This window comes from Gallus gallus, chromosome 3 (genome assembly GCF_016699485.2).
Source record: "Gallus gallus isolate bGalGal1 chromosome 3, bGalGal1.mat.broiler.GRCg7b, whole genome shotgun sequence".
In the NCBI taxonomy this organism is placed as follows: Eukaryota; Metazoa; Chordata; class Aves; order Galliformes; family Phasianidae; genus Gallus; species Gallus gallus.
Genome location: NC_052534.1, coordinates 87,626,592 through 87,652,750, shown reverse-complemented (window position 1 = coordinate 87,652,750; position 26,159 = coordinate 87,626,592). Strand labels below are relative to the sequence as shown.

General features: G+C 37.6%; 1 protein-coding gene across 17 annotated transcripts in view; it reads left to right on the top strand.

Annotated features, from left to right (window-relative positions):
• The window catches only part of MLIP (muscular LMNA interacting protein), a 98,237-nt gene that overhangs the window by 44,271 nt on the left and 27,807 nt on the right, over positions 1–26,159 (top strand). For 7 of the 17 annotated variants that reach the window (XM_025149203.3, XM_040697427.2, XM_015284903.4 and 4 more), the window contains 7 exons: positions 5,063–6,703; positions 10,993–11,064; positions 18,746–18,811; positions 18,892–18,975; positions 19,069–19,128; positions 19,540–19,584; positions 23,355–23,399. In XM_025149203.3, the coding sequence (XP_025004971.2) occupies positions 5,063–6,703; positions 10,993–11,064; positions 18,746–18,811; positions 18,892–18,975; positions 19,069–19,128; positions 19,540–19,584; positions 23,355–23,399 (2,013 nt within the window). The remainder of the gene's footprint in view (positions 1–5,062; positions 6,704–10,992; positions 11,065–18,745; positions 18,812–18,891; positions 18,976–19,068; positions 19,129–19,539; positions 19,585–23,354; positions 23,400–26,159) is intronic. The other 10 variants (XM_040697434.2, XM_040697437.2, XM_025149206.3 and 7 more) reach the window with 3 other exon arrangements.

The following is a 26,159-nucleotide window of genomic DNA, read 5'->3' as shown; positions in this document are numbered from 1 at the left end:
ATGGAGCAAGTAATGCAGACCTATTATTCTTTCCCTTCTTTCCTTTAAGAGCAGCATCTGACAGCCAGTTAATCAGATGGTGTTATATTCCTAGCTAGACTAAATTGGCTAAGATCATTGAAATCAATGGAGCCTGTATATCATTTGAATTATTAGTATCTGACTTCTTAGGCTTATTTTTTTTTCTCAGCACCTGCTGCAGCTCTGTATTCTAGAGAAAAAGGCTATAAAAATCGTATTATTCTAATTGTTAGTTAGCACTGGGCTTGCACAGGTGTAAAGAACTAATTTAGTTGAAAGGTCTGTTTTATGTTCATCTTCATAGGACACATATATTGATTTAATGAAATTTTAAATTCCCAATGGAAGAGTAAAAAAAAACAAAAAAGGTGTTTGAAATTTTTCATTTTCAAAATGCATGAATCTGATTTACTGCATGAAAATTTAATGTGTGTCACCATAGAAAGGGCACTGATAGTTTGAAAGGGTGTGTATGCCGTCGTAAAACTTACCCTTTAGCAAAATAGCAACATTCTTCTCATATAGAAATGTTCAGATATTTCCTTTGACCCCAACTGGTTTCCATCGGTTGAAAGTGCAATTCTTCATCAGTACTTTAAAGAGAGTACCGGCTACTTTGAGTCTGAAAATGAATAGGACTTCCTATCATATATTAAAATACTTGCACCATTGGGTTGGGCTTCACAGCATTATGAAGTACTCATTTCTTCCTGGAAACTCTCAGTGAAATAAGTGGGAATTTTCCCTATGGCAGGCATGAATACAGAGATAAATCTGTGCAGGGTAGACAGCTTGTAAGAGAATGATGGCCCTAGGGAAACATGAATTTACTTAAGCAATTTTTAAGTATGCATCTTCTATAAAAACTGGGTGGATTTTTTTTGTATGACTGCAGAAAAATTCATAGGCTGTAACTGTTAAATTTTTGATGCCTTGACAAGAGAACATGGATCTGCTTGGTGAAGTAACAGAATACAGATTGCACAGAACAAGGAACTGAAGCTTAACTCCACTATTAACCTGAATGTGGAGAGACATAGGGCATAACATGGGTAGAATGGGTAGAGTGTATTTCTTCATTATTCTTAAGTCAGACATTTTCAAGATTTTAAGTACTTCCTTGGTCTTTATTTTCTCAATATCTGTAGCTATTTCTTTTCATAGGAGGAAGATCTTTTTGTTAAGCTGCTTTTCACTGATGTTCTGACTGTTCTTCAGTGTCAGGCTTCTAGCACTGAACATTCTTCAGCTCTCAGGCATCACTCTTGCTGGTTTGCTGTCTCGTTAAACCATTCAGCTCAGAAATGAAGCAAAAGTAGGAAAAGATTTAATACCTGAATTATTTATCTGTGAGTAGATTTCCTATCCCAAAAGTACGCCAAGCAGGGGCTACCTTATCAGTTCTAGGATTTTGAAGCCAACATCATGTCTCACTTAAGAGTTATTACGTATAACATTAGGTTCACTTAAAAGCATAGCTAGGCTTAATGATCGATTTTCTGTCAGAATGAGAAAAGTAGGGATCAGCACTGAAGACCATTGTATTGTACAGAGTTTTAGTCTGAACGAGAGGGTGTCTACAGCTTCATTAATTTCTGACTTCATCATAAGAAAGAAAAAATTAAGTCATCAAAAAAAAAAAAGCATCTTCTGTTGTTCTGGCTTAACAGGCATGACTAATGCTGGAAAATGCTGCATGCAAAGGGTGAAAAAGATATTCAGCATTAAAATATTTATGCATGTGTGTATATCTATACAAATGTATGAAGTTATTCTGGTCATATTTGGGACATTTTCTTTATAGGTTACTATTTATATATTTATATATATTTGTCAAAGAGAGTCTAGGCATGCAACAGAGAATCGGACTGGCTTTTTTCCTTGAGATATGCCCTTTGGGGTGAGGGTGGATGTGGCTGCTCCCTTTAGTGCTAAGGGGACTCTAAACCAGATTGCAGAAATTTCTCAGTTCGCTAAAGGGGATCAATAGCCAAAACAATTCTTTATCCTGTCAAACTCACTTGGCATTCCTCTGTCCAGTGCATGTCATCTGGTTTGGTTTTTCCGGATGAATCAGCTGAGAGCTGTATAAACTCCTTCCATCACCAGGAAGAAACTACCTTCCTTGCTGGGACAGTTCTGAATGGCATCTGTGTTAATTGAGGCTCAGGTCACACTTCAATTTACTATGCCGTCTCTAGATATTGTGCCAAGTTTTCTACACCCTCCAGTGTTTCCTTCTCTCTTTCTGGCTCTCAGGTTGCAGGCTGAGGTAGGGAAATGACCATATATTTTCTTATCCATGATCAAAATCTAGTGAGGTAAAAGCATGACTAACTGATATCAGATGTAGATGAAGCCACATTCTCAGGTGTGATTTTAACCTTTTGGGCTTTCAGTTTATCATGTTCTTTTCCCATTTCATCAGTACATCACTTGGGGCTTTGCTGATTATCAGTAATGATATTTTTTTGTGCCCTTCCAAAATACTGTGATCTCATTAGAAAAATCTGTTATAAAAATATAGCTCAGTTCTTCAATTTCAAATATATTGAAGATCTTCTGGGCAAGGCTCTATACGAAGGCTGAGGCTTGTCTGATATTTCTGGGATCATTATTTATGTGGCACAAAAATATTTTTCAAGTTCCTTCATCCATTCATAACAAAGTAACCTGAATGAAGACAAACCCCTGATCAAAGGAATTTATTATATCACATTCACAGGCACTACTGATGTTGCATATGTAAGATCCCGCCCAGTTTAGCAACCCTCCACACCCTGATTTAAGAGAGGTGTGGAGAAAGTGATGGGAATACAGCACTAAGTTGATGAGGCAGCTGGGATAGGTGTGAGTGGAAGCTGAGGGAGCTCCAGCAAATGGGCTTCGTTAGGTCACTTCTAAACAATTTTGATTTGCTTCTCTGACTCTGAAATGAGAGTGTGATCATCTATATGTGTATCTAACATTGTAATACAGTAGCAAAATCTTTTCAGAAGACTTGAATCATGGTTCAATTAGCTCAGCACATAAATGCTCAGTGTACAAACTGCAAGAGAACTACAGCAAAAATCTCTTTATTGTACTTTTAGGAGCATATTTATGATCTGCTACCATGAACATTTTCCTAGCTGGTTATAAATCTTTCTTACTAAGTTTTACCTAATTAGAAGCACATTAGAAAGCACATCCTGCTTTCATTATAGATTCTCATGTTCATTCCTCATTTTCTTTTAATCCAGTGTCTTTGCAAGGGAAATGTGTCTATTCCATTTTGAAATATAGGGATTTCATTCCTCATCCTTGTTTTTGTAATAATCTTCCAGCATTCATTATTAAATTCAGCAGGCTTCTCGAAATTAACAGTTGTATGACTATGCTGCTTTTTATGGTGTTAAATAATTTTGTTTCATTACATATTTACTAGTATTTTTTCATAATTTTAAATTAGTAAATTATTTTACAAAATCTCCAGCATTTTTCTCTTATTCTTTACTAGTAGCTTTGCCAACAGTTGTCACAATTACTTAATCCAGAAGAATTAACAGTACAGTAGAATCCTGCTTTAGCAGGGGGGTTGGACTCGATGATCTCTTGAGGTCCCTTCCAACTCCTGTGATTCTGTGATTATGTAAAGGCATTCCAACAGTTAACTTTTATTACTATAAATGAAGACATATCTGGGGGTGTCTGATATAGAAAATGTCTTCAGTTACACATTTTGCTATTTGCATACTGTTGTTTAGCAGGAAATGCTCACACGTTTTTTGTTTATAGGCCAGCAGGATTCTACTGTGCACGTTTATCCCATATTTAGCATTTCAGGTACAGTTTAGCCCACAAAGGCCTTTGTATCTTGCTTTCCTGTTACACTAGCTCTCTTGAAAATTACGTTTTATACTTATTTTTAGTTTTGTGATGTATCGATACTGTATGACATTAAGCTATATGAATTCCTCTTTCTTAACAGGAAGATGTTTCTATTAAAATTGGAGTTAAAGAGATGAGCCAAAGCCACATGGAATCCATGTATATAGAACCTGATATAACTGTTTTAAAGAACTGCATAGTATTTTCTGTTATCAAATGAATATATAGATAGACATTCTTTTGTTTAGATAAAGTTTTTAGGTATTAGATTAAATTTCTCTACTTTCAAACTCCTCAGTCAAAAGTTAGGTGATAATTTGTAGCTTTTTGGTTTTACAGTTGACTTTGTTCACTATTTCACACTGATATGTTTTAATCAAATATTATATCCCCCAGTTTTTAATTTCAATATCATAATAACTTGGAAGATTTTGAGAAAATTTCTTTCTTTAAGAGCATGGAACTGTATAAAACATTGATAGGATACTTGTGTGCTCTAACTAGTTTTGACAAATCCTAATTAGAAGAGACCTAAGAAAAAGGCATTCACAGAAAAGCTCATTACTGTTTTATTAGTACATTATAAGGCTGTGGATAAGGGGCTAATGACTCTTATATGCCTGAAAACTGTCAAAGATTGCTCTATGAAAGATCAGAACAGTGAGATACAAACTGGATGCTTCTGATTTTTGCAGAAGATGTTGTTTAATGAGTGAGAAAATGAATAGTTGAGTTGAATCTCATTTACAGAGAGATTGCTTTCCATGGAACTAGTATAGTAAGATCAGGCAATATCACAATGTTCTCACTTTCAGTTATGATTACACAAGAATTGCATCACATGGTTCTTGACATCAATGGCACAACTGCCTTAGGTTTTACTTAAAAAGTTAGTAGCCTTGACAATTCTCTATGTCAGCAGAACTGAGATCTTGTGAAAGTAAAATGACACAACTTGACTGTGCTCAGTCAGGTTCCCTGACAGCCTTGTCCATCAGGATGTACACCAAGTTTAAAACAGTCCTGTTTTTTTTTTTTTTTTTTTTGTTTTTAACCCACAATGCAGTACTAATGAAACACTATGTGCATGACTACAGGACTGAAATGTGGGGTGCTTAACAGTTCCACAGGTTCTACCTATTTAACATTTATGTTTTTCTTTTTTCTCCAGTTAATTTCTACTCTTTCCACCTCTGATCATCTTTCCTCTAAATCACCTGCTGTCCACTTAATTTCTCCAACTAATCTGAACGTAGCGTGTGGTGCCACGGTTAACCTGAATCAAGCCTCTTCACTGGAAGACTCCCGTAACAACTGGCAGTCAGCAGCTGGGTCTTCTAAGCAAGATTCGTCTCTCTACTTTCAGTCTGCTTTCCACAGTTCAGCCCCCTCCATGTCTAAAATATCCTGCTCTGCATCAAATTGTTGTTACTCCAGCCCTCAACTGTATGATAACTTGCAAACACCAAATGTCCATATCCCTGGCTGTGTTTGCAAGATGGGAAACTTCACTAGCTCTGCTGTTCCAGGAAAGAGTCCGTGTGTTTCCCCCAGTCCTTTGCATTCAGCTGAAATTCAAGTATCATCAGGCCAGCCTTCATTTTCCTGTTCTTCCAAAAGACTGAATGCTTTATCTCCCCTCCCTGTACACATAATAACACATTCATTATCTCCTAGCCCTAAGCCTTTGTCTCCACCCTCTCTTTATGGCTCATCTTCGACTATATGTAGTATAAATGAGCCTTGTGCACAAACATCATCTAAAGGAAATTTAACAAGGTCAGGAGTTAGATCGCCTCTGCCAACCAGACTAACACTCTTGACTGCCATTTTGAGGTCAGGCTCTTCTCAGCGGAGACCTCTTTCCCCTGCTTCTTGCCCCACATTTTCTCCTTCCTCCCTTTGTTCCTCAACACTTGCAATAGATCAAAAGTTCAAAACAACTCCTCCAACCCCCAGAAAATCTGTTTCAAGCCCTCCTATTAGATCAGATTCTCCCAGCAAAGAGGAATATTGGCCTTTGGGATGGGCTCAGAACATGTCTTTACACTCCAAACCTCATCCTGCTCCTCGAGCAAGGTCTCTTTCTCCTAAAAAGCACCTCCCAGGCCAAACACTCTCTCCAGACTCCCAAAGTCCCCTCTCATCCCCCATCCCTTCCCACAGAAAATCAGCTGCCTCCACAGGCTGGCAGGCCACACTGCCTGCTCCAGCAGTGCCACCATGTGCCCCAGCATACCCTTCCCTTGCACACCCATCCTCTCCTCCCCCTGAAGGCCTGTGTTATCCTGCCTCCAGGTCCCAGGCACCTCAGAGGTCTCAGAGGGTGCACACTTACTCACCCATCTTTACCTGTCAGTCATTTAGTTTGCTTTCTTCTGCCAGACATGGTGGCAAAGTCTTCCCCGCCACAGAAAAACAGTCATCTCTCTCCCCAGGTCTTTTGAATTCAGCTTCTGCATCAAATTCAGATTCATACCAAAAGTATGCTCAGGAGCTGAGTGCTTCCTCTCCCGTCCCTTCAAATCTCTCAAATCAGTGGTCTCTCTCATGTCCTGATTCTACTTCACTGGTTCCCGAAACTCATAATATTAATTCACATGCACCACAGCTTCATTCTTCATTGATGCACAAAAACTATGGGTCTAACTCCCGCTCTCCAAGACCTCAGCAATCTGCTACCTCACTGATATTAAAGTGTAGATCTCCTGTCTCAGACAAGTCGCCACGCACACTGCCATCAAGACCCCAAGAGCTGACTTCACCACAATCTTTTTCCCTGCCTCCTGACCATGAAAACATCAAACCCAAGGTACTCTTGGTGCATGCTTATTTTCTAATGGTTCTTTGTCCATTTAGGAAAAATCACATCCATGTTGTTGCAAAATGCTAGTAAAATGAATGAGCTGGGGAAAAGGAAGGAACCATTATTGAGTTGGTAGTGCAGGTAATGAAAAATAACTATTACCATTCAAATTTCTAGCAACTTGTTTTGTATTTTGAGGAAGATGCTGTAGGAGTCCTTTTGCACAAAATACAATATTGATAGATTGGAGGAGATAGGAATGATTTGTGTCCAGTGGTTTTGACCTGCTGAACTTAGCTGAACAGGGACTTCAGAACCAATAGCCAGGGAGGGAAGACAAGGACAGTCCCCTGCTTCTTCCCCATCTTTCCCACTGATACTTCTAATCTTATTATGCTAGACAGAGGATGGGGAGATCTTCCTACAAGATGTAGTCCTGCAAATATGAAAGTCTCACACTTGGCGCATCAGCTGTATTCCCACTGTTTGTCATTCACCAAAAGGCAGGAGAATCTCAGCAGAGTGAAAATAAGCAACGATGGCAATTGCTGCAGGAGTGCCTGGGAAACAGCCTCCCTTTAAACCTAAAGATAAATCTTAAGAAAGGAAACGGGAAGGAAAGGAAAGCTGATCACAAGATATACAGCAGATATGTGCCTGGGAAAAGAAAAGAAACTGCCCTGCAGAAAGGGAGAGCCAACAGCAGGACACAGCAGAGCTGTAGAAGGCCTTCCAGCCTCTTTTCTCTTATCTCTGCATTCTGTGCTCTTCCTTAGTGCTCCCTTTTGCTGATTTCAGAGCTCACCTTGGGCAGCTGAAGCATGCTGCCCATCACAGAAAGGCCATCATAATTTTTTGATTTATTTCCTCACAGCATAAAATTGCAGCCTGGTCTGCCAGATCAAGTTGTGTCAGATATGTTCTTGTAAGCTTGGCTGTGGCAGGAGTGACCCGGACTGCTTGGAAAATGTTAATTGTAAATGAGAGGTTTAACGCAGCACAGAGTAGTATTTGTCATGAATTGTTCTTTTAAAAACCAAACAACCCAAAAGGAACCATTGTGCCAAGCACAGCTGTACAATGTCTTTATGCGCTGTTGGGACTACTTAATGAAATGAAAAGAGAAATGAAATAGTCACAATTTCAAGAAAAAAAGCCCCCTGTGACAAAACTGAACAGCATGACTGAGTCTGTGGATTGCAAAGCACTTGCGATGTCTGCTGTCTTCAGCTTAATCTCTGATGATAAGGAAGTTGTCTGCTTGTGGCACATACCTATTGCTTGGATTACACTTACAGGCGCCATTTAATAATTTCTGCCCTTACAGCGGTCCTTTTTCCTGCTAATTCTGCTGTTCATGTGATGCAGTGGCACTTTTGAAATTGCCAACCATAATATGGAGCATGGGAGAGTACACACTAGTTTAACAGGCTCCAGTGGTTAGAATGGTGCCATTTTTAATCATGCACACAAAGCTGGTTCCACTGGGGATGTGGGTGACCTGCAATCTCTAAATCAAATGCAGAAGTTCTATAGAGGAAAAGTTTCTTCTGGCTTTAAAATATGAGGCTGAGTCTTCACGTATAGCTAGTAACAGTGTGTATTCCATGCCCTCCTTTCCTCCTGCTCTCATCTATTTCTATATTTAGTTTTTGAAATAGCTCAACAGACTTTTGTTTTGCTTATCTGTTAATGGTACCAGGCTTTCTGATAACTCTTTGGCCTTAAATCTCCGTATACTTTCAGGGGGAAAAAAAGGAAAAGATTGAGGATAAATAGCATCTGTGTCTTAAACAGCCTTTAAGATTTTTTAGTACCAATCAGTTCAACTTTAAGACTAGACAAAGAGCAGATTGTTCCATCTAATGATTGCTGATGTATGACAAAATTTTGCATGTAAGATTTCTCCAAGGGAAAAGTGCAAAAGAGCTTGACTTTGGCATGTGTAATTCTGCAATATTAATGTTGCTTCAACAGCTATTAAACCAGCAACTCTTAAAACAGGCATATCAAGCTGTTTCAATAGCATGATATCAAAGCAATTATGTAAAAAAGATTATTTAATGGGAGCTCTTATGTATTCATATTTATGCACGTACCAATTAATAGAAATCAAAGAATAGTTTATGAACATATTTAAGTATTAGCATTTTAATATTTTATGTTTCCATGTTTTATATATTTATGTTTATTTTTGCCAAGAACACTACCATTCTGTTCAGTGAATATGAATATAATTTTAACACAGAGGGTGGTGACGCACTGGAGCAGGTTGCCCAAGGAGGTTGTGGATGCCCCATCCCTGGAGGCATTGAAGGCCAGGCAGGATGTGGCTCTGGGCAGCCTGGTCTGGTGGTTGGCAACCCTGCACATAGCAGGGGGGTTGAAACTCGATGATCATAGTGGTCCTTTTCAACCCAGGCCATTCTATGATTCTGTGATAATCAAATTCACATAACATTGTGAAGTGTTAAGTTGTGGGTAACTTCAGGAAATAAAAATACTCTCCCTGGGCTTTCAAAACAATTTTAGTTGTGCTTTAATGGACTTGGTGTAGCAAAATGGACAGTAGAATGGATTGGATACAGATAAAATTGCTGATTCTGCAAGAAGAGAATAGAATTAAAACACTTGTCTCTTGTTAGAAAATTCTTTGCAGTGTTTTAGTCCTATATATTCATTGATTTTTCCTGTTTGAATATAGCCCAGGAATGCATGTAAATCTATCCCAATGTTGGGGAACAAACAAATCTTTATATAGCATATAGATTTTTGCCATCTAAACATTCAAAAGACTGGATATAAATCATGTCTTTTGACATTTGCAAAATAATATCAGAAATTAAGCCATTCTATTATAGTCAATGGATAGGTGATGGCATATCTACAGGATGATTTTGTTTTACCTTTACAGGTTTCTATGTGAGGATGAGATGACTTATCCTGTAGAAATGCCCATGACTATAAAAGACTTTAATTCTGACTGAAGCACCTAAATGGTAAACATCCAAGCTCGAATGGCTAAAGCTCAAATAAATGTAAAAAAAAAAAAGCGATTTTGGCATTGCATTGATCTGCTTTGACAGAATATTCACTCAGTATATGTGATGATTATGGGCTTCTTGAATGCCTGTTCTGAGTAGGAATAAATGTGAGTAAGTCTCAGGAAAATACAGCATTATATATGGAAAGATTTCAAAAGGTGTGTTCTGCAGTGTTTCAAAAGAAGTGCAAGGATGATATAAAATCCTTTAATCTGAATTAAAATTCTTGCTCCTCTGCCATCAGGGACTTTCATAGGATATAAAAAAAGGGAAAAAAAATCAATAACTCAAAGTATGGCATATTCTTTGGCGTATTCTTTTATAATTACTAGCATTCATCTCGGTAAATCTTACCAAAATATTCAACCAATAACTGAAAACTCTATTATTTTCTGAATTTGTCCTATCACAACAGATCCTGCTGAAGAATCTGTCCCCTTCTTTCTAATAGCCACTATCAGGTCTCCCTGGAGCCTTCTCTTCTCCAAGGTGAATAGCCCCAGCTCTCTCAGCCTGTCCTCACAGGGGAGGTGTTCCAGCCCTTGGATCATTAGTCAAAACTAAAGTTATTAAAAAAAAATATTTTTAAAGCAGATCTTAGAATTTTTATATTCTAAACCATACATTTTTTATGGTTAAGATTGTGTACACATGTGTACCTGATTTGAGTGTAAAAGTTCCTTTTATTTGTTTTGAAACAAATTATGAGAGTTATTTATAAAGGAGAAGAAAAGCAGTGCCATATTACTTTGACAAGTAATTCAGAATTTAAAGATCTTATTCATCAATCACAGACATCCGGGTGACTTAGTGGTCCAGGGTCTCATCACCCAGCAGCAGTTTGTGAAGTGCATGTACTGGCAGAAGCGGCTTTGCGTTATCATTTTAAATTGCAAGCAAACTAAGAATGAACTCACAGCCTCTTTTGATATTGATATAAGGATGGTCTGTAGAAAATGGTGAAAATCAAGTTATAAGCTCCTGATATAGAATGTTCATGTAGTCCTACCTCACTCCTAAATGCAAAAGATGTATCTTACAGTCCTTTAATATCTTAGAAAAGACACTAGATTTTCTTTAACGTGTAGCTTTCTTAGATAGTATGTAAGCCTTGTTATGTTGCAATGTGTCCGTGAGACAATTAAAATTATCTTTCATTCTGTCGTGCCTTTCTCCTTTCCTGTGTCTTTCTCCCTCCCTCCCTTTTACCCATCTTTACTTCTCTTCCTGCTTTCTGGTTTACCTTTTTAGCAATACAAGATCAAGACAAGCTACAAGGCATTTGCAGCAATCCCTACAAACACATTACTTATGGAACAGAAGGTTAGTGTTTGCTGAGAGACATGGGAATCGCATTTCATATTTTAGAGCATTCAACTTTTGTACGTATTCTGACATGTCTGTTGGCGATATTGCACAACATAAGCTCTGTGAAGCAGCTGCTCAGGATGATATGTAATTCCAACAGTTTTTCAGGGTCAAGCTCTTTGCACTGAAGATCAAACACTTCACTAATCTGAATTTCCGCAAATAAATTTACTGTTAAAAACAAACAAACAAACAAAAAACAAACAAGCAAAAAAACCGCATGTCCTAAGGGAGTTGTCATTTCTGACAATGTCTCAAAGTCTATTTTGCTGCTTGAAAATCTCTGGAGCACTGCTATTCCTGGATCTATCCATCAGTAGATAAGTTTGATCAGTAAATGATTCTTCAGTGTCTGTGCTCATACTGGTAAATTCAAAAACACCAAGAAACATCGCCAGACTCAGGAATTTGTCAGTCATATTGTTACACTGTGAAAATGGTCCTAGCCATTGCACTGATGTTTATCTACCGTTTTTCCAAGCAACTCCCCAAAGCTCTTTGACTGCGTTAGCCATGGGTCTGTTCCCAGGAGGCAGCTTAGGATAACAATCCTCTCTTGTAGGATAATATGACAGATCCAGACATCACTCCCTAGTACATTTATTTACTACAAAAGAAATAACAATAAAAGTCTAGGTTTTATAATTCGTATGTTGATAATGCAACTTTGGAAGGAAGTTGAAAATTTAAATTTTTCATGAGGAGTTCAGAGTGGAGGGGTTGGACTAGATGATCTCTAGCAATCCCTCCCAGCCCCTACAATTCTGTGATTCTGTATTCACCAATGTCTGTTTTTTTGAAAACTCTGCTAGAATTAACACAAAAGGGTAGTCCATTAAGCACTGCAAAAAAAATAATTTAATCCTGTGATTAGAAGTGAGATAAGCACTTTATATAGTTTGAACCATGGAATCACAGAATCACTTAGATTCTATGATTCTTCAAGGTCATTGGGTCCAGCTATCAACCTGAACTACCAAGTCCTGTCACTAGTACACATCCTTTAGCACCAAAAACCACATTACAAAGGTATCTAAAGACATTCTTAATCACTCTGACAGCCGAAGTATAGCTATGGACATAGTTCAGGAACATAATAATAAATAATAATAAATTTCTGTAAGATTAAGCATTCCTAGGTGCACATCTAAATATGCTTTTACATGCACAGCTCAGTGGATTTCACCATAATTTTACAGAGCTTAAAGACATTGGAGAGTATGAATTTCACTCTGCATGAAGGATTTTGAAGATTCATTTTGCCCTTGAAATAGTGTTGATTACAACCTAGCACTTATTACTTAAGATTATGTGTTTCTTTTTTTCAAAAATGGGAGATTCCTTCTTTTCCAATACTTGCTTAACCGTGAGTGAATATATTCATCATTTGCATAAGACACAAACCTTCTTTTACTTAAATCTTGAACATGTCAGGTTAGACAATGTCTACATTAGCATGAAATGGAAATGGATAAGGAAAGGAAAGTATTTGTTTCAGGGGATTCTATACTCATTCTCTCTGTATTCTGGGAGCTCTTTTGGAGGGCAGAAAGCCTGTTAGTGGCGGGAAGCATTACGCTGTTTTCTGAGATACCACTTCAGATTTGACTTTGTCTGAAAAGTATTCACTGATACATGATACACTGAGATAAAGATTATTTGGAGAAGATCATTTTGAGCGGCATTTCTTTTAGTGAGGGAGGAAGTCCTGTGAAGGCACAGATACTACTGAACATAATGCATGATTAGGAATTCTTCATCTGCTTAAATGCTAAAAGAATGTATTATGCTGTGTGATTGAACTAGAAATGCAAATTTTCTGAAGTCAAACTTTTTTGTACTGTGCAATTATGTTACTTATTTTGAGTAGTCATGAGAAAGGAGTTTTATCAGATCCATTATGCATGTGATCTAGTGACAATTAATGTAAAATAATAATTAGATCACATGAAAGAAAACTGTCACTTATGTCACATAAGGTAAAATGTTTTGTTTGCCTCCAGATTGCTTCCATGTGTCTAAATTTTCTTTTATGTGTGTGTAAATACTTCGATTTGAGCCATCATTTTCTAGCTTCTCCTTATGAAACTGTTAGGCTATAATCATCTAAACAACTTCTTTAGGACGTATTTTGATCCTTCAGTACTCTCAGTCTAAACAAAGCATTCAAATCTGTACTCATTCAAAGTGAAGGAAAAGCTTACTAACTACATGTGCACATACTCTGGTAATCCCAGAAGTGGCTTAATCTCATCAAATCCTGTAAGTGATGTGCATTCTATCTATCTTAGCTTATATGAACTTCATATTCTTCATATCACCTGTACTCTGCCCAGGAAAAAGCAAATCCAGGATTTTTCTTGGAGGATGTGGCTGTAGAATAGCGAAGCCATATTTTTAAGGTACTTGTGCTCAGCATCATGATCAGACTCTCCCTAGGGGCAACAACAGTAGACTACTTCTACTGGAAGGTGAGCCAGGAGCTCGTCTAGAAGTGAGACAGGTAGGAGACAGCGTCTTCACCAGCACAGGCACCATCTCACAGTGTTTGGAGGAAGGACAGCAGAGATGGTGATAAGGAGGTTGAGGTAGCTGTGGCCAGCCAACAGTGCCATAATCACTACAGATTCAAAGGGATGAGGCAGTTATAATGAACTCTTCAACAAAATAGGCAATAGCATCTGCTGGCTAGAAGAGGAAGTGGGGTTTAATCTAGGCATAAGACAAAATTGCAATAGAAAAAAAGATAATTAAATATTTGAAGAAGAAAATCCAGAGAGTGAAATGGGCTCTTTATGATAGAAATTAAACAATCAAGGCATGACACTTTCCTGGCATTTCATAGAGTAACTCCAGGCAGTTCTGTGGTTTAAAGAAAAGGTCAGGTTAGGTGATCACTATGGTTCCTTCTGGCCTTATTAATGTTGGACGAATGAATGAGTCACTCCTCTACTGGCATTCATTCTTGAATAGTTTCCACAGTTATAGAGATAAGATCATAATTAAATTCAAAATTCCAGTCCTAATCAGGTAGTATATCCTTTTCAAAAGTAATATACTTATTATTTAGAGATTTTATTTATCAAATATCGATAAAAATATCTTCCACTCAAAAAAGATTTTCATGAAGAGTCTATTTCAGGGAGTTATAGAGAAATTCCTAACTTTAAATAGACAGTCACTGGATACTAGATATTCAGAATTATTTCAAATTGGAGTTGTAAGCCCAAAATTCTATTAGGCTTCTTGGAACTGCAAAACAAACAAGACTTCCTTGAGAAAATCAGCAGTCTTTAGAAGAGCAAGTTCTGATTCATGGGAGTTTGGAATTACTGCATTTGTCCAGATACACATCCCACCCAACTGCATGCCGATGAAAGGGGTGAGATTTTTTTCTCTGTGTGTCATTTAGATTGGAAGGAAACCTGTAAATATTGGCTTTGGGCTAGCTGCAGGTGTTCTGCTCAAACTTCACCTATATCTGAATGAAATGAAACAAGGATGATAGGTGGTGCCAGGAAGTACATCAACCAGAATCAAATCCACTAAATTTTCTGAAAAACATTAAATATAACTGGGTGTGGATGAAAGGAGTGCACATGGAATCACTGTTGGCTTATCTGACTTGTATTTATAAACTAAGTACAAATAGAGGACTACAATTTAATTTTAAATGAATTGGTTATTTTAAAGCTTGTGATGATCATCCTGATTCTGAAAAGTGTATTTGAAAACTCTTTGTTCAGAACATTTTAATAAAAAAAAAATGTATTTTTTTTTCCTCAAATACTTCTGGTGTGCAGTCACTGAGTGAATTTCTTGCATCTAAATTATGTGTCCATAATTAAAAGGCTTCTAAAGGCAAGAATGACAAGAAAGAAAATAATCTGTGCAGTCCTAGAGTACCACGTGACCTAATTTGTCTTTAATAATGACCAAGCATGCGAATGTGGGAGCAGGCTATGAGCTCCATCTTTCTTTCAAAGGTCTTGCGGCTTTTAATATTATATATTTTATAAGAGGGATATTAGTCAGGTCTTCTCAATATCATTTCCCGGAATCTCTAAAGAATAAGTTCTGGGAACTGGTGATACATGAAAATCCACTATACTGAAGAATTTTTTTGCATGTGCAGAGGTCTTAGAAAAATGCTGAAAGAGAAAATGTGCAAGAGAAATAAGAGGAAATTTCTTGGGTTTTGTTCAGCACAGGCTTTTCATAATACAGTAAGAAGGAAGTTGTGTCAGATTCAGATTACAATATTAATGTCATTAATTGGTGGATGAAACAAAGTTCCACATCTCTTATATGTTGTCAATTCTAACAAAATATTGGAGATCCTGGTCAGTTCATTTACTAGTGTCCTTTCTGCTCTTATACAGCTTTAGCAATCAAATAGCTTGAGGGAAAGAGGAGGGAGAGTTTGTAGTCATCACTGATGTCAATAATATTTGTGCATCACACCCTCAAAGTTACCTTTTGCAAGGACAAAATCAGCTGTTCAGCAATTGGGTATTTCACCCGCATATTTAGTTCTGTCACAAACAAGTTTTCATTTTCTAAATTATACTTTTCTTTAAAATTGTGGTCTCGCTATATTTTTCTTATGCAAAAAAATAACTGGAATGCCTAAAGAGGAATGTTCATCTTTTGGTATTGTTAGGTCATCAGCATTGGAAATGAAGCTTGAGTACTGTTGATAGTGCTAATCAACAATGCTGTTCATAACACTAATACTTCAATTTAATCATAATGCTATTGCATGATAACACCAGTAATGAGATCACAAATGCTAGTACTACTTCTTAAATCTTACATTTTTCTCTATGCTAATGAATTAAGAAAAAAGTGCTCTTCTAGAAAAAGAAGTTGAGTTGTGTTTGGAAAAGCTAACAACAGATTAAATAGAATGGTTTCTTTTTTTGTTTTTTCTTTTTGGAGAACTAGAACTTTTTAATAGAAAAATAGAAGGAAAGTAACTGAGAAAGAATCTACATGAATTACTTTGAAATTTTAAAGGTTCAGAAGGGGCACAGAACACAGCAGTTTCTTATAGCATGGCTGCTGTGCGTGTGGTGATAGTATCTCAGGAGGTCTACTGAATGCACAGGCCTTGGTGCTGCACTTGCCTAAGTAAATGGAAGCTCCAAACTACATAGGTTATCTGTGTTCACAGTTTCTACTGAAAATGAAGGATGCTTGATACTTCAGTTATCCAGAATCTTGGTTCTTGACAAAGACTTGTGGATGAGACTGAAGTTCCTCTAGAAATAGCCATCAAAGCTATCTTCAAGATAGCTATGCCCTACCCTTGATAGTATTCACCCTCTGCTACTATCCCAGTGAGATGAATTTGAAAGAGAAATTTGATTTTTTTTCCTTAAACAATTCATTATTTTCATTAACAAACTGATATCTTGTGAGTTTTGAGAGGCTTATCAAGTTTTCCATTCTGAACGTGAGACTAATGGCAATTTCTTAATGCAACAGGTTCTTGATTAAGACTTGTCATCTCTCCACAACAGGTGGCTTTGGTAATCCTGGCCCTAAGAGGTACTGGAAAGACTCTTCTTCATTTTACATTTTATCACTTCAGTTTACATTTACAAGGAGGATGCAATCTGACTGAATCTGAACTGGACATGCAGCCCTTAAGTCTAGTGCTGAGCACTTTTTTGTTTATCTCTTCTCTTTTACAGCTCTGTCTGTTGATCTGAAATTTTAGCTAGATAGCAGTGATGAGATAGCAGAAATGAGAAAGATTATCTTTTCATCTTCTGTCTCAGGAGAACATTACATTATAATTACATTTATCTCAAAAATAATCATTATTTTACTCTTTTCCTTTGGAACTATGTCAACTGTAAGGCCAACAGGATTGTCTAGAACTGCAGGTCAGAGAAGAAATGTGTTTGGAAAGAAATTACTCTTCATTTTTTCTTACTGTACTCTTTGATTCAAGGCATCATAAATGTGTTTCTGCACAGAATCATTTGTGATACTATTAAAATAATAGCAAAAAACCCTGATGCTTACTTTTCACTTCTGCATGAATAGATGTATGCTGCCATAGCTAGGCAACGAGAGAAGAAATATAATTATACTCAACAAAATTTCCTTCCTTCCTTCCTTCCTTCCTTCCTTCCTTCCTTCCTTCCTTCCTTCCTTCCTTCCTTCCTTCCTTCCTTCCTTCCTTCCTTCCTTCCTTCCTTCCTTCCCTCCTTCCCTCCTTCCCTCCTTCCCTCCTTCCCTCCTTCCCTCCTTCCCTCCTTCCCTCCCTCCTTCCTTCCTTCCTTTTTTCTTTATTTTTTTTTCCTTAAAGATTCTGCCATTTTCCTCTCAGCTTTATGTATGTCCTCTATAATTACAGCCCAGATATACCCCTCACAGGATCCCTCATGCATGAAAAAGTGCTTATAGGAATGCTCTTTTTTAAATTTTTATTTATTTATTGTTAATAATCATCAACCACAAAACTTCAGAAAAGCATAATCTGTTAAACAAAAAATCCACAAATGCTGTTGATCCCTCCTATGTCATGGAATCACTGAATCATAGAATTGCTCAGGTTGGAAAAGACCTTAAAGATCAAGTTCAACCACAACCTAACCATACTACCCTAACTCTAACAACCCTCCACTAAATCATGTTCCTTGGCCCTATTGGAACTCATACAGTTTACCTTGGCCTGTCGATTCAGTCTATCCAGGTCCCTCTGTAGGTACGTAGACCAACTGCAAGCACCAGCAGGCTTCCAGAGCAGACTTCATAATGAATCTATTTGATGATTGATTAAAAAAAAAAAAAAAAAAAGGTGATGACAGTGAGAGTGTTGTGACTCACTGACTTTTTGGGTGAAGATGAAAAAGACACTGAGCACTGAAGTGAAGTATGGCTTTTGCAGATGTCTTGTGATTTTCCAGATAAAATGAAGGGTTTGGCAAACTAATCCTCACAGTTCTCAAGCCTCCTCCAAGTGTGGACAGAGGAAAGCACAAGAAGATTGTGTTTTGTTTTGGAGATACTGTATAAACTACATTAGGTAGTTGTATAGACTAGCCATGTTTTTGTATGATAACACATACAAAAGTGTGTTGTGCATACTTATTCTTTATACAGTGCTGTTTTCAGGCTAAAAACCAAAAATGCTGAGCACTGTTTTTGTTGCCATGATCACCGACATCTTTAAACAGGATTAACTTTTAAAGAAAACAGCTACTAAAGGAAACAAATGGGCCTCTTTTATACTCTCCTGCCTTCTTACAGCCAATGGTATCTTCCAGTGGTGCATGGCAGGCACACATTTGGCACCTCTGTGGTCCATGGTACACATTCACTTTGTGCAATTCACTGCGGGAGAGATGAGGTGCTGTAGAAGAAGACAATTTAAACTGTTATTTTCTGAGCATGGATAATTCACCTATCTTGAATATTCTTTCTCTCTCTGCAAATGAACTGTAATTCAAGATCAGAAGATTATAGCCTCAAGAACCCGACTATAATTTTTTCTTTTTGCATATTTTCCTGATAAAATGACAAGTGTCATACTTGGGTGTTATATGTTACATACTTTAGTGTTTATATGTATGACAACTTATTTTACATTTTTTTTACTTGGGAATCTTTTGAATTGCAGGCATTAGAAGAACCGACCAAGGCTGCTGATGTGACTGAAGGCTCTATTTTGGACACCCATTCAGAGGTAGTGCTGTTTTATATCTCAAATCTTTATTTGAAAACAAAAGTCAAAGGTTAAGTGGGTGATCCACTCTCCTTTTTCAGATGTGCTCCCCTGCCCAGCTCAGACAACAAACAGAAGAGCTGTGTGCTGTCATCGATCAAGTCCTGCAGGACCCATTGACCATGGTAACCTACCAGTATGTGGGACTGACTTTTTCAATTCCCTTCTGCTTGTCTCATCATTAATAAGTTTGTTCTCTGTCAAAAATAATGTTCCAGCGCCGATGTGAATCTTCTCCAAGTTTCCTGCACATGAACACAGAGTCAGATGTTGGCAAGGTAGGTGAATAAACTCACACACAAAATCCTCTTTCCAAGTAGACATCAGATGACAGCAAATGAGAAAATGGAAAGATGTCATTTAAAGTTGTTTTTGTGAGCAAATGTGAGTTAAATTTCACAATACAACCATACCAGTGATTGCCTACTGATAAGCATTTTATTAGGACAATTCTCAGAGATAGTTAAAGGACCAAATCTAATGGAATGTGATTGATGTCTTTGAGTAAAAATGAAATAATAATTAAAACAAAAAACACCTCAAGAAAACTTTAATGTATTTTATTGTCAGGCATCTCATTAATCTTTCTGGAGAACTGAATTTGAACAATTAATAACATCACAATGATGAAAATCTCACTGTTAGTGCTTCATTCTTTAGTGTTGATATATTTGTTTATTTTGTATAAGGTGTCTACAACATTGCAAAGAGCAGCTGGACGTGAAACCAGATATGTAAGTATTTTTATAACTACTCTGTGTTTGGTGTGAAGAATCTAATTTTGTAGGTTTTGAAGGTCATCTTGCTAACATGTTTGTTTTGTTGGCACATAGCTGATGCAGGAATGGCATGAGGTGTTGTCCTCTGTGCAAAAAGAGTTCATTAGGGCATATGTGATTGAGACGTGAAATGTTTTATTTCTGTTCAAACCTTTCATGCATGAAATTTCTTCTGTGCAGTGTCCGTTGATAATTCTACCTGTGCAAATATTATTTTGTAATTGATTTGTTCACACAATCCTTTATTGATGTTTGTTTCAAGTGTGGGTCAAGGGCTCAGTTATTTGTCTGCACTGCAGGGGATTTGCTTCTGAAGAAATTTTTTGGCTCTGGCCTATCCATTGGAGTTTGGGGTTCACTCAAGTTTTTCCATCCAAGGTATAGAGATGACTGAAAACCCACTACTTAGTCTTAGATGAATGAAAGGTGGTTTCTGACATACACATTCCAATGTGCAAAGAAAACTTCTATGTTGAATCATCAGTTAAACTATTGCAACATTAAACCCAATTAACATTCTAATTCACACTAGCTCTAACAGTTACTGTAGGTTCTATATTTTACTTCTAGCTCATCTAGTCATGTGGTGAGATATCTGAGCTTACTATTCATCATTCAGACTTTCTATCGAATCTCAGATCAAAGCAGTGCTAACAAAAGCAATAAAGACTATTTAGTTTTATGCCAGCACAGCGCTTGACTGATCAATTCAATTTGGCTTCTTGAATGTGTTGGCATGCATATTTTATTGCATACTGTGATTTTTACTTGACAGATTGTGCTGGCTCATAGTAATTAGAAAATATATTAGAAGAGTGCTTTTTAATGAAATAAAAGACTGTATTTCAGATGTGGCCTGTGAGAAAAGAATATATATTACTACCATTTCAGCACATTTCTTCAGGACCCAAAACAGTGTCTGAAATACAACTACAAACACATTTAGACATCCAACTTATATGCATGGGAACACAGGTTTTTTTTCACTTGCATAGAAAATCACCCTTAAAAACTTTATCTTCCCAGTCTTCCCTGTAACATTCTAAATAACTGACACAAACCAATATTTGGGAATAATGCAAAGATATATGAGTAAGCTAACCCTTCTTATACATTGTACAAAAGACTGAATTGTTTTTTGTCTGACAATACATCTGATCACTGTGCTAACAGACTGTGTTCTCCACGCTGCACTGCCAGGTCAAACAAGAGATGAGCCAGGTGTCCCCACTGGACCCTGGACATTGCACCTCTTCCCTCTTTCTTGCTCTGCCTCCTTGTTAGGACACAAAAGGACTGTTTCTGCCCCTACACATAAACCAGGCATGAGTTTGTCCTCTGGCCCTCAGGATGAGAGTGCAATGAAGTGTTCTTCCATATAATGGTCTTCTTTTCCTTGTCCACTTCCCTAGCCTCAAAGGCCCTCATCCTCACACAAGACCCAGGGTAGCACTGCCTCTCCAGTCCATGGGAGCAGCAGGCTCCATGCTATTATCCAGATTGTGGAGGACAACTGGAGGAGTGATAGTTGGCATGGACCAAAATGTGCAAGGGAGCATGCTAGCAATTAACTGGAAAGGACTGGTGTCTGAGCCTGTGTGTTTGCTGGCTTTCATTGACAGGATGAAGAGTTTTGCCTCAGAGGTCAACATTTTTTACTAGTAGGTACAAAATGTTTGTTTTGAAACAAGATGCAAATTTTGAGCCAGTCTAATAGTGTCTCTGGTAGAAATCAGGAACTGAACACAATACAGACAATCATGACCATTATGTCAAACAGTGAGTTTCCCCAGGAGATTCCCAGTCTCATGTTCTGTCATGTGAGTTGTCTTGAAAAAATGATCTTCAGCCAGCCTTTCCTTATCATTTCTTTTTCTCTTAGAAGTAGTATTTTTTGTTTATACAAATAAATTTTACTAGACATAATTAATATGGTAATTAATCATTTATGTATACATGATGTGTGATATTGGGACATGTCAAAATGAGAATCATAGAATCATAGAATGGTTTGGGTTGGAAGGGACCTTTAAAATCATCTCGTTCCAACCCCCTGCTATAGGCAGGGACACCTCCCTCTAGACCAGGTTGCTTAAAGCCCCATCCAGCCTGGCCTTGAATGCTTCCAGGAAGGGGGCATCCACAGCCTCACTGGGCAACGTGTTCCAGTGTCTCACCACCCTCACAGTAAAGAATTTCTTCCTCATATCTAGTCTAAATCTTCCAGTTTAAAACCATTTCCCCTCACCCTGTTGCTACCTGTCCTTACAAAAAGTCCCTCCCCAGCTTTCCCGTATGCCCCTTTCAGATACTGGAAAGCTGCTATAAGGTCTCCTTGGAGCCTTCTCTTCTCCAGGCTGAAGAGCTCCAGCCTGCCCTTGTAGTAGGGGAGGTGCTACAGCCCTCTGATCAGCTCTGTCGCCCTCTGGACCTGCTCCAACAAATCCATGTCCTCCTTGTGTTGAGGGCTGCAGGACTTGATGCAGTACTCCAGGTGGAGTCTCATGAGAGCAGAGGGGCAGAATCACCTCCCTCAACGTGCTGGTTACATTTCTCATGATGGAAAATGCTATTTTGAGAGTGATTTCAGTTAAAAGAAAAGCTTTGGCTTGTTTATGATATGGGGATAGGAAAATCTGTCATAGTCTTAAGGTATTACAAATATATGTGTATGTATATACAACTTACAACATTATTTTAATAGGTTGTATAGCACAGTAAACTACACAAAAATGTTTGAATACGATTAAAATGACAATTAAAATTTGCTTTGTCTGTTGTTACTCTTCATCTTCATACTCATTTCAGAATCTTGTAGGGATGTAAATGATGACACAAATAGCAAGAGAATATATAAAAATTATTGAAAAGGGTCTGACAGTGAAATGACAGCAGTTTGTACCAGCTGACAAAATACTATACTTTTCATTTAACAGCTTTTTAAACTATATGGTCTTTCATATGGTCCTACTCACTATTTTATGCTAGTGTTTCTCTGTTGGCTTCTAAGGTGGTGTAAGGTAATTGTTGAGTCACGATCTGAACCACTGATTGAGCACCTGAGGAAAGGTCCCAGTCAGCCCTGGGTGCACAGATGAAAGCAATTCACCTGTGTGATTGGGAGGGATGGAGCCTGGCTGCACCTCTCTTAGACCCCATTTAAGGGCTGACTGCCACTGGGGAAGGATCTCTGGCTGGAGATCTCTCCCTTATGGAGTCTTTCCTGAGATCCTAGATCTTTAGAAGTGGGTGAGCACCTTTCCTTTTTGCTTTGTAATGCTATTCTGTCGGTGCTAGTCCCTTTGTTGTTATGCTCCTCTATCACCTTTCCACTGTGTTAATCTTTCCAATTGTAACAGGTGGTATTTCTGATTAGAAGTAGTATAAACATGATTATTTTCTGAATAAATTACTTTTGTGGGTTTCAAATGCAATGTTTTAACTTCTCTTGCCAGTTGCATGTTACTGAATGACTGTTAAAAGCTTCTGTACCTAAGCATACTGTTATCTATGAATTTTTCATCCTCTTACAGGCCTCTGAAAAAATGCAATTGTAATGACAACTGCAAATGCATTACTTTTGCTAATTATTCAAAACTATCAACAGTGGAGCAGTAGTGAAACTGTCAACAGTGAAAACACTTATCCTTTTGGATTTTTTTTCCTTCATTGCTGTAATCACAATGATATTGTATGTAATACTGTATTTATTCCCTTTTTTGCAGGCTAACCTTTACAAATCGACACCTGTGGTAGCTGAGAGTCAGATGGTATGTCTTGCACAGCTGTAAGATGCTGATTTTCAAAATCTCTATTGGCATGAAATCTGAAATAATAATTATTTGCTTTCTTAATCCTTTGAAGGAAGTCACAGACAACACCTTCCCGTAAAGTTGCATTGCTTTTTATGTAACTGCACTGTCTTCTTCCATATCAAAAACAAACCTGTTTTAAGGACCTGTAAATCCTACCATTACTTGCGAATCCATGGACCAAATGACAAAGTTAGGGTCCTGATGAGTCATGACATATACTACAACTATAAGATCTACTGCTCTTTATTGATCAGAAAAAAATGAGAAGTGGATGAGAATTTCCCCATTGCATTTCACCTGATGACATCCTTGGGACTTCCTGAATCAACTTTTTGTTTACTAAGCTTTGATGAATTCTTCTGTTATGATTTTTTTTTCCAATTACTTTTAAAATTTTGTTATTTTTAGGTCTCTACAACATTCTGTAGCATTAAGATTAACTCTTTAATCATGCCCTATGTGAAACAGTACTTCATGTTTTTGTTTTAAAGCTAGTGCTTGATCTCAGTTGCTGTACTGAAATGGAAAATAATTGTTCTTTCTTTACTTTCCAATTATCTTTCATGATTTTCCAGATATTAACCACAACGCTCTATCAGTCACTTCTTTTCTATACTGGAAATTCAAAATGGCTTAACCAGTCTTCGAGAGGTACAGATGTTGTCCATCTGGATAATCCTCGGTGTTCTTCTCTATCTTTTTCAGGCTTTTCTTTTTAGGAGTGGGAGAGCAAAAACATAAGCCACTCTTGTCTAGCTCTGAGTACTACATTTCCTGTTCACATAAAGATGTGATAATGTTCTTTACTGTTATTTCTATTAGTTTCTTAATGATTCCTAGTAATTTATGCAGTTCTTACTTGTACAGGGTAGTGAGACAATGTTTGCTTAGAACTGTATACAATAAATGCAAGATATATTTTCTGAGTGGTGAGGGCTAGTTTCTGAGTTAACTAGTTCATAACTGCGTGTGTAAATTTAGGATGAAGTTTCTTTTTTCTCTTATGAATGTATCAGTGTTGAATTCAGTTAAGTCTCACCAGTCTTTTTGTCATTGAATCGCTCAGTATCATAGTACCTATCTGCACTTCTTTGCACAGAATTTTTCTTTTTATATCTCTGACTGATTCAATATTACTAGTAAACATTGTCACCTTTCAAGCCACCCTCTTGTGGCTGATCTGTATTTATAATTCAAAACCCACATTCCAGAGTACATCTCTGAGGATACCTGTTTGTGATTTCACTCCACTGTAAAATTTATACCTTTATTCTAACCTTTTGCTTCCTATCCTTCTAAGTGGCCCACAGGACATGTTCTCTTCTCAGTAGTTTCATTTCCTAAGTGGCCCTTGGTGAAAGACATTCCTCAAAGCCTTCCAAAATTAACGTGCAGTACCTCTGTACCTCCACTAAACTTTTCACTCCGTGATGGACCTTCATAGATGATGCAGGATGAGTGACTTTTTTTTTTTTTCTTTTGGGTGCATTCTGAATCCTTGAGTCTTGGCTCTGTATAATTAGATAATGGAGCCACAACCATAGCATGGCAGCTCATCACTACAATAAACAGTTGCAGTGTTTTATTACCACTTTTTCAGTGCTGTTGTAGGACGCCCAACATCTTCCTGGGCAATACTCAGCTTTAACTTGCTTATCAGCAAGGTCTATTTTACCACCCCCTACCGAAGGAAGAGTTCAAGCTTTTATTTATGGAGAGATGATTTTGTATCACTTGGTAGGTAGCTAATAAAGCATTTCAAATTCTGGTTGCTGGCTGATGATTTCAGTAGAGTCAGACATAAACATATGACTCAGCACTTGAGTGCACAATGTTGTTTAGCAAATGCTTCCTTTAAAAGCAATTATATAGCATGCTTTTGAAAGAGGGTTCCTGCCTAAGGGGAGTAGCTTTTCCTTGATGATTTCAGGTGCATTTTTCTGGTATTTTTAATTGCGTAGTTACATGGTGCACAGAGGAGTACTGGAAGGCCACATGTCCCTTGCCTATAGAATAATGACCTGATACAACTGTTGTTTCCATTTATTTTTATTTATTTCCATTTATATACGTATTTCTCTTTTTGTGTGGAAAGCTAGAAGTCTTTCATTTTTGCAGACTCTACTTGGAAATCTTGGAGAGGGCAAATGTAAAGTGGATCTTATGGTGAATCCTACAAAGAAATAATCTTGAGCTGTGGATTATAAGTTCACTAAACAAACACTGTATCTTTCACAAAGTTAAGCTTCTTAAACATTTCTTATTAAGTTCTTAATGCACTGCAGCAGTCGTTACTTTGCCTTAAAAAAAAAAAGTCACCTCATAGCTTACTTTATTTCCAGTTGAATATGTTCTTTCACATTTGATGATGATGCTTGTGGAAAGTGAGGAGGTGACATGGCACAGAGCTAAGGGAAGCTGCCCAGGCTTCACTGTTCACAGATATTTTGTGCTCTTCCCCACCTCTGCATCCTCCCACTCAGCCCATAGTGTGGCATTGCAGATTCTTTCCCATGGCAGGGGCACAAGCAGAAGACAAAGATACATTACTTGTCTCCTGCACCATCCACCTCTCACAACCATCCTCTTGCTCTGTTCTTCCAGCAAGAACAGCAAATGTCATTTCAAGGTAATCCATAACTTAGTTTGCATGGTACCCATTGAGCAATCTCAGCTCCCTTATTTTGAGCATAATTTTATAATACTATTAAAAAC